General features: G+C 28.8%; 1 protein-coding gene across 1 annotated transcript; it reads left to right on the top strand.

Moving 5' to 3' along the window:
• The first annotated feature begins 5670 nt into the window (after positions 1-5670).
• LOC129309795 (non-specific lipid transfer protein GPI-anchored 13-like) lies at positions 5671-6684 on the top strand. The gene is made up of 3 exons (XM_054951513.1): positions 5671-6074; positions 6157-6276; positions 6369-6684. The coding sequence occupies exons 1-3, from the start codon at positions 5732-5734 to the stop codon at positions 6506-6508; spliced, it is 603 nt and encodes a 200-aa protein (XP_054807488.1). The 5' UTR covers positions 5671-5731; the 3' UTR covers positions 6509-6684.
• The last annotated feature ends 1649 nt before the right edge of the window (positions 6685-8333 follow it).

Raw genomic sequence — 8333 nt, 5'->3', positions numbered from 1 at the left:
TATTTTTATTTTATATTTATTATAAAAAATATAAATTTTTAATAAATCTATTTTATTATCAATTTAAACAATGCAAATTTGATTTGGATGCTCCAATCTAATGATACTTTTTAAAAAAAATTTATAAATTGACTACACAAAAATGTACTTGGACTTAATTTTTTGTTAAAAGATCAAATCAACATTGTTCATGATAAAGTAAATTTATTAAAATTTTAATTTTTTATTTTAATAAATATAAAGTAAAATATAAAATAAACCTAATAAATCTTTACCGTTTAGATTAAAAATTTAGGCAATCTATATTGATCATTACCTGATACGCGTCTTCCTTCTATTATAAGTTTTTACCATTCATGAAATGACGTGACATATCAACAATATAATTTCTTTTAGTTTTTTTATATTTTCTATCGTTAGATTTAAATGTAAAAATTAGGTTTATTTTGATTTTAAATGTGACACTTTAATTTCCTTTATATCATATATTTATTATTTTTTAAACTATTATCTATATAGCTAGATTTTGTTATAAATGATTGAATTGAGAGATAATTTTAGAAAAATTAGCATGTATTATTTAAACAACTAACCCGCTCAATTTTATTTTATTTTTAATCTAGGTAGGTTAGTTAACTAACTCTTACTATATTTAAAATCAGATAGAGTAATTAATATTTATTGTTTTGCCAACGTTGTTAATTTAGTCAATATTGATACTAATACTCCCACCATCCTAAATTATAATACATTTTTAAATAAAATTTTACATATCAATAAAATTTATTAAATACATTTTACAACTTTAATTTTTTAAGATAAAAATATAAAACTTTTAAAAATGCCATTCATTTAATACTCCATTGCTAAAAAAATAATAAAAAAATATATAAAAAGAGTAATATTAAAAAAATATAATTAATAAAACTTTATTTTTATCAAATTGTATTATATTTTAAAATGTTAAATTTTTTTTAAAAATATTTTATAATTTGAGACAGAAGGAGTATAAAACATAACATTTATTATAACAAACTCGCACATCGAATTTATATAATGTATATTGATTTATTTGGAATGCGTGCACATTTTGTTTGATAAGTATGTCATGCACATCTTATCCGAGATGATCTAGATGAAATTTGAATGAAACATACTTCTGTATTTTATTTTATAATCTACAAGTCGGGATATTATTTTTTTTTTACAAGTTGTTAGTTATAAATTTAATTGACATTATCTTGTAGTATATTTTATAAATGGTAAAAAATAATAACATCGAATGAAAAATAATAAAACCCAAATAATCTAGATAAGATTTAGATTTATATGGTCAAAGTGATTATAAGCACACGAGTGTACTTCTGCGGATGCATTTTGCATATAAGACCTTCGTAATTTCGTATAGAATATAATTAATTAAGCCAAAAATTTGCAAAACACAAAAGCGGTAAACTTATGGAAGCTTTGTAATGCATTGCGACTGTGATTGTATACAATATATTGGTGATATTGCCTCAAAATTGTACGTTTATAATTTTTTTTTTAATATAAGGCCATGATAAAAACAATGTAAGAGATCAATATTGGGTTAAGTCAAAAACCATAAGGCTTTTACAATTAGTAAACTATTTGTCAAATAAGATAATAGTAAAATGCTCTTCAAAAGCCTTGTGGGCCAACAGATTTGCACATATACTAACTTCTCTATAAACATGATCAAAAGTGATCTTTCGATCATGCACAGTGAGATTCCTAATGTTTGTAATAATAACTGAGAGAGGGTGACTGTAAGAAGGGTTACAATTGATGAGAGATAAAGTGTCCATAAAATTCAAATAGACGTTAACTTTGATGAACTTAACATTTCAATAAAGGTTAGTCATTTCAATATCCCTATAAATTCAGTTACAATGTTAAGTTGGAAGTCAAGATTTTTGAAATTTTTTTTAATCTAATTACCTTTATCATTTTTGATAAGGCCTTTATAAGCAGCTATACTATTAAGATTGGCAGAACCATCTACATCTAGTTTAATCCACCCTGTATTTGGTGAGTTCTATTTAACTTCATGTTTGCTCAATGAATCTACTTTAGATTGAAGTTTCAAGTTATTAATAATTTGTTAAGTATATAAAAAGGTGATGTCGTTGTCCAAGATAGTATATTCTAAATACATTTTTTTGTATTTAGCTTTTTAAATATTCTAGCAAACTTAAATAAAAAAATACCTTTATACTTTAGAAGTGGGGCGGTAAACCACGCGGTGACTTTCAATTCTTTTAAACATACTTGCGGCCAAAACAAAAAAAAGAGGGCGGGGGGGTGGTGGGAATAGAGGGTCAGGGTGGATCCCACTTGAGGACTCACGGGCAGATCCAGCATAATCACGAGCAAGTGGCACTAGTGAGAAAGAATGATACAAGGAAAAATGATAAAAATATCTCCTTAAATTATATAAATAAAAAAATAATTATTAAAATATTATAATTTTATTAAAATTCTTAAAAAAATTTATATCATTAAATTTTAAATTAAATTCATCTTTACTAAAAATAATAAATTCTAATTATAACTTTTATTTAAAAAATAATAATTTTTTTATGTGAATTATAAGAGTTGAATAAAAAATTATAATTTTTTAAGTATAATTTTTATTATTAAAAAATAAGTTTTCAAAATGACAAACCTCAATTACAACTTTAACTTAAGAAATAATAATTCTTATAATCATAAAAGTTGAATTAAAAATCACAACTTGTTAAGTATGATTTCTGTTATTGAAAAACAAGTAATTAAAATAACAAACCTCAATTATAACTTTTGTTTAAGAAATAATAATTTTCATTCAAAAAATTGTAAGCATTTAAAAAAAATACAGTTTATCAATAAAGATAAAATAATTTTTTAAATTTAAAATTGATTGATGCAGAAGTTCCTAAAAGATTCAGTGAAATTATGATATTTTAAAAGATTATATTATTATTTATATAATTGAAGTTTATTGTTATTTTTTCACGATACAATTCTTTGGCAAGGGGGAAGAAATAATTATATGTTCTAATGAATTTATAACGGGTTGTCAGACGAGGAAGTATAAATTAATTAGTTAAAAGGAACATGTATTTTCTGCTGTTCTCGAACGTAATAAGGGTTTTCTTTTTTAAAAAATAAAACTGTAAAAGTCAGGCGGCTATATTTTCTTTACATTTTAAAAATTAAGCATAGCAACGTGCATCAGAATTAATATAAATATAAGTATTATCTTTTATAATTTAAAAATAAATGAGATTTATGATTTTAAGGAAAGTTGATATTAATCCCACCAAAAAGTGTATTCACTTTTATAATAGACAATTATATTTTAAACATAATTCAAACTTTGTTATATTGAGAAAATGAAAATAAATTCAAGCTAAGCATGCAGAACTCGTGGTTGGTTAAGCAAGAGAGGGTAATAAGAGAAACAAGAAAGTACCACTTTCAAGATTTGGGACCTCTATCCACATCCCATTGAATTCTGGCCAAAAGATATACTCCATCTGTTTTTATATATAAAATATTTTTAATTAAATTATGAAAATCAATAGAAGTTATTATCAAATAAAAGACACAATAATATTTTAATTTTATCCTCAATTATTATAAATAAAAATAAATTTTTATTTTTAAAGTAAATTAATGAGAGCATTTATTTTTTTCTTTTATATTTAGTAAGGGTATAATAATTCATTCATTAAAAAAAATGCTAACATTTTATATTTAAGAATAAAAAAAGATTTTAAAAAACTTCTCACATATAAGGATGAGGGAGTATAAAACAATTTCATGGGGTATGATATGAAATTTAACAGCTGTATTAATGTTTTTAAGTTTCAAACAGAAATAAAGATTAATGCAGCTGTTAAAATTCAAATCATAGCTTGTAATGGAAACTTAATAGTAGTACTGTAGCAGTGGTGCTACCGATTCATTTAGTGAAACAGAGTTCATGCCAGCAGAAATGACAGCGAAAGACGTTGCTCACTTTGCTACCCACGCTCCATCAACCATAGCTTGTGGTAATGTTTAAAATTTGCAATTTCACGATACTTTACTTTATAAGCGCGCGCGTTCAAACCAGCTCCTGTTGTGTTTTCATTAAACGCTGAATTCAGCCTGAATCTAAATCCGAATCCCCCAATGGAGCTGTACTTCTATCAATACTCTTTTAAAAAAATATTTAATCAACACTTCATTCATTTAAAAATATAAGATATTTTTAATTAACTTTCACATTCAATAAAATAGTTATTTATTTTTAAACTAACTTTATCTTTTTATATTTATTCTTATTAAATACTCTATAATAAATATAAAGTCATTATCAATAGGAGCACGTTTGAAAAAAAGTAATAATTAAAACTCAAAAGATTAAAAATTTATACAACTCTTTAAAAAATATTTCATATTTTTAAATAAAGAGAGTATGTATATATAATTATAAATATAACCCCATCCGCTCAATTTGCAGATTACGTTTTTTTTTTGTTGTGAAAAATATATTTGATATTTCAAAGCTACACCATTTAATGCGGTGCGGCTGCTCTTAGGTTTTGCATACCCTTTTTTTTTTTTTTTGAAATCTTTCTCCACAACTTTCTTTTTGCTAGTATAATTTTATTTTTATTCATGTAGCATTTTTAGTTTTAAATGTTAGAAAGATGACAATATTATTATTTAAAAACCAATATATGATATTTCAACAGCAATATATATATATATATATATATATATAAGGCATAACTTAAAACGGTTAAAAGCAAGACCAAAAAAGCGTCAATTCATAGAATTGTACATCAATCTTTTTAAGAGTAGATGACCAAATTTTGAATGCAACAAGGATAATTTTCAATTATTATTTCACTTGCAATCACGATTAATAAAAGTTATGGCTAATTATTATGCAATGTTGAATTGTATCAGTCGTAACTTGTCTTCACACATGATTTATTCTTGATGTATTGGATTTGCATGTTACTTTTAACAAATAATTGACATGATTAGTTAATTATATTTCAAAATTGTATGAAAATGTAACAAAATTAATTAAAACACATTTAGATGGATTATGTTCATGAAATAATATTGACATCTCATTATTTAATACTTCCCGTACAAGGCCAGGAGTAATAAATACTAGTTCACAAAGAGTTTGAGACTGTTTTTTCAGGCACGCATGTTAAGATGATTTAATGTTTTCATTGGATGTATTTATTTTTCCATTGTTGGTTTTTTAAAAATATTATTTTATATACTATAACATTTATAACAACTCACACAATTTACAAATTATAAACACTGTCCAACCCTATAAATTTATAGAAGTAATATAGTATATCTGTATATCTAAATTTTCCAACAAGTTATATTATTTAGGAGTTATAAAGAGTGATTGTGACTCCGTGCAACATACAAAAAATGATGCTAATTTTATATTAGAATATAAAATCTGTAATAACAAGGATTATTAGTGAAAAGTCATGTGAGATTATTTGTGTAAATGATACTCATGGGCATCAGAAGTTGGACGGAAAGGTGTAGTGGGGAGGGGACTACATGGGGGCAGCAGGGTAATGAATGCGGGCTCAAGTAAAATGTCACTCGAAGCAAAGCATAAAAGCCTAAAAACTCACTCCTTCACATTCACACAAGTCGCTGTACTTTATTGGATCCTCTCCTGCGCTTCCACATGGGTCTCGTCCATCGTCTTCCACTCCCTTCCTGCTTCCTCCTCCTCCTCCTCCTCCTCATTCCTAATTTCGCTTCCTCCGATTTGGCCAAGGACAAGCAGGACTGTGCCCCCCAACTCACCGGCCTCGCTCCCTGTCTCTCCTACGTCGGCGGCCAGGCCAAAACTCCCTCCATCGATTGCTGCACCGGCCTCAAACAGGTCATGGACAATAGCAAGAAATGCCTATGCCTTCTCATCAAAGACCGCAACGAACCCGACCTCGGCCTCACCATTAACGCCTCTCTCGCCGCCAGCCTTCCCTCCGCCTGTCACGTCCCCGCCAACATCTCTCACTGCATCGGTAACCTCCTCCTTCACCGTCCAATCCCTGCCTTTCATTTTCAGATTTGAATATGATTCTCACCCCGTTGTTCTTGTTTCAGATCTTCTTCATCTGGCTCCTAATTCTTCCGACGCTAAGGTGTTCGAGGGCTTTGATAAAGCCGCCGCCAAGACTAACAGTTCCAGTTCCACTTCCGCTTCCACCCCGGCCGCGCCTACCGGTAAGTGGTAATTAATTCACGAGCTAATATGTTTTCTGGGTTTGTGGGATTCTTGGGTGCTCATCTGAAATCTGCTGCGCATTATAATTCAGGGAAGGGATCGAGCCCCAGCACGAGTGCTGATGAGAAGAACGGTGGTGTCTCTACTGTGGCTGCGTGGGAAAAGAGATCATGGTTGGTGGCTCAAGTGGTTGGTGTGATCACACCCCTTGTTTTAACCTTCCTTGTTTGAGAACTCGACCGGATTGGGATGCTATGCTAATTGCTAGCCTTTCTTTTTATCATCTCTTTCTTTTCATTTTGCCTTTTTGTTCTTCTTCTTTTTTTTAATACATTTCAGAGTTGTACTTGTATTATCGAACGGCGAAAGAAAACATTTACCACGATCTAGCGTTTAGTTAACTTGAATGGACGGAGCCAGCTGCCAGCTCATGCGTGGTCTGTTTCTTTCCTGTTTTCGAAACTCGAGCTCTATAAATTTTGCAACGGATGAATTCATTCGCGGAACCCCTGTCAGGTCTCAGACCTTTAGGGTAGCTTTTAATGACGCATCTAAGTAAACGAGTGGTAGGTGGTGGCTTTGTTCCAATTTTAAATGTGAAATCAATGTGATTTTAGACTCGCGATCCGAATATTTTCGGGCGTTGCATGGCGAATAAACCGGAGAAGCCAAGAAGATGTGTAAAAGTCGTCCGGCTTTCGCGATTTGAATGTATGATTTTCGGTGGGAAAAGTAAAAATGGATGATTTGACAGGGGTGAGAAAATTACACGGGATGTTGGTAAACGAAAACAGACGCGAGCCTGTGCAAAAAAATAATGAAGATTGCGAGCTCGTACAATTGATAGTGGAAGCAACATTAACAATTAATAATACGGTCAGAAAACGAAAAGTTGCTATATTATTCATATTAATAATTGTATAAGCTTGAAACAAAAAAAATGTCTGTTGTGGTCGTGGCCGTTTAAAAAATGCACTTTCATTATTAATCTGTCTCCCAAAAGTTGCTCATCTGCAGAAGCTAGTGAGCATTCCCACTGCTTGTGGTTGCCCAGATACAGCGATCATTCTCAAATCTCACCATCCAACTTCATAAATTCGTCAGCCTGCTCAAATCGGCCTAGCTCAACCAAATAAAAGCCTAATAGAAGAATTATGGGTAAAGACGGCCAGGGCTGAAAGTCGGACAAATGATGTTCTGGGAAAAGGGAGTGGCTTCCCCTCACGAATCGTGCAAACTCGTGTATATGGATAAAGCTATACCATTTGTCCACTCTAAATTGTACATAAGGTACTTAGTCTGAATTCTCGAATTCTTGTTTTTATTATTTATAAAATAATAAAAAATAAGATAAAAATTGGAAATATTAATTTAAAATAAAAATTGAAATTACATGAACAACAAAAATAATATTTAATAATTCAGATATTTGAGCTAGTCTGAACAAACCCAACAGCTTAAGGAATTGAGGTTGGGTTTGATTATATAGTTTTTTTTTATATGTTAGGACATTTTAAGTTTAATCCAAATAAACTAAACCTGAATAAGCTTGATTTGCTTGAATTACCTACACTGCTAAATTGTAAGTCTCTTCTTTTTTTTTTTTCTCTTTTAATTTCTTAAAAAAATTTAATCAATATGAATCGTTCAAATATAAACCTTAACAATAGATATGAATTTAATATTAAATTAATTTAATATTTTCATGGGAGATGCTCCCTCCATTAAAAAATATAAGGTATTTTTAATCGAATCTCACCTCTCAATAAAGTAATTATCTATTTTTAAACTAATCATATTTTTTCATATTCATCCATATTAAACACTCTATAATAAATATAAAATAATCATCAATATGGACACTTTTAAAAAAAGATAATAATTACACTTCAAAAAATTAAAAATGCCTTATATTTTTAAACATTCAACTCGTCAAAAAATGCCTTATATTTTTAAATGAAGGGAGTAAGTTTTTCATAATTATAATTATGCTTTTTATTATTAAAGTAATTATATTCATCTTAAAATTATCAAATTTTTAATTAAATTATTATTT

Source organism: Prosopis cineraria, unplaced genomic scaffold (assembly GCF_029017545.1).
Source record: "Prosopis cineraria cultivar Desert tree isolate PC_DT_omini unplaced genomic scaffold, ASM2901754v1 PC4, whole genome shotgun sequence".
NCBI lineage: Eukaryota > Viridiplantae > Streptophyta > Magnoliopsida > Fabales > Fabaceae > Prosopis > Prosopis cineraria.
This window is presented reverse-complemented; position numbering and strand designations above follow the sequence as displayed.

What these genes read in the sequence shown, in the direction of transcription:
- LOC129309795 (XM_054951513.1), top strand. Translation starts at nt 5,732, where the DNA reads ATGGGTCTCGTCCATCGTCTTCCACTCCCTTCCTGCTTCCTCCTCCTC. An exon ending in CAACATCTCTCACTGCATCG is followed by an intron (nt 6,075 to 6,156) that starts GTAACCTCCTCC and finishes TTCTTGTTTCAG; the next exon opens with ATCTTCTTCATCTGGCTCCT. An exon ending in CACCCCGGCCGCGCCTACCG is followed by an intron (nt 6,277 to 6,368) that starts GTAAGTGGTAAT and finishes ATTATAATTCAG; the next exon opens with GGAAGGGATCGAGCCCCAGC.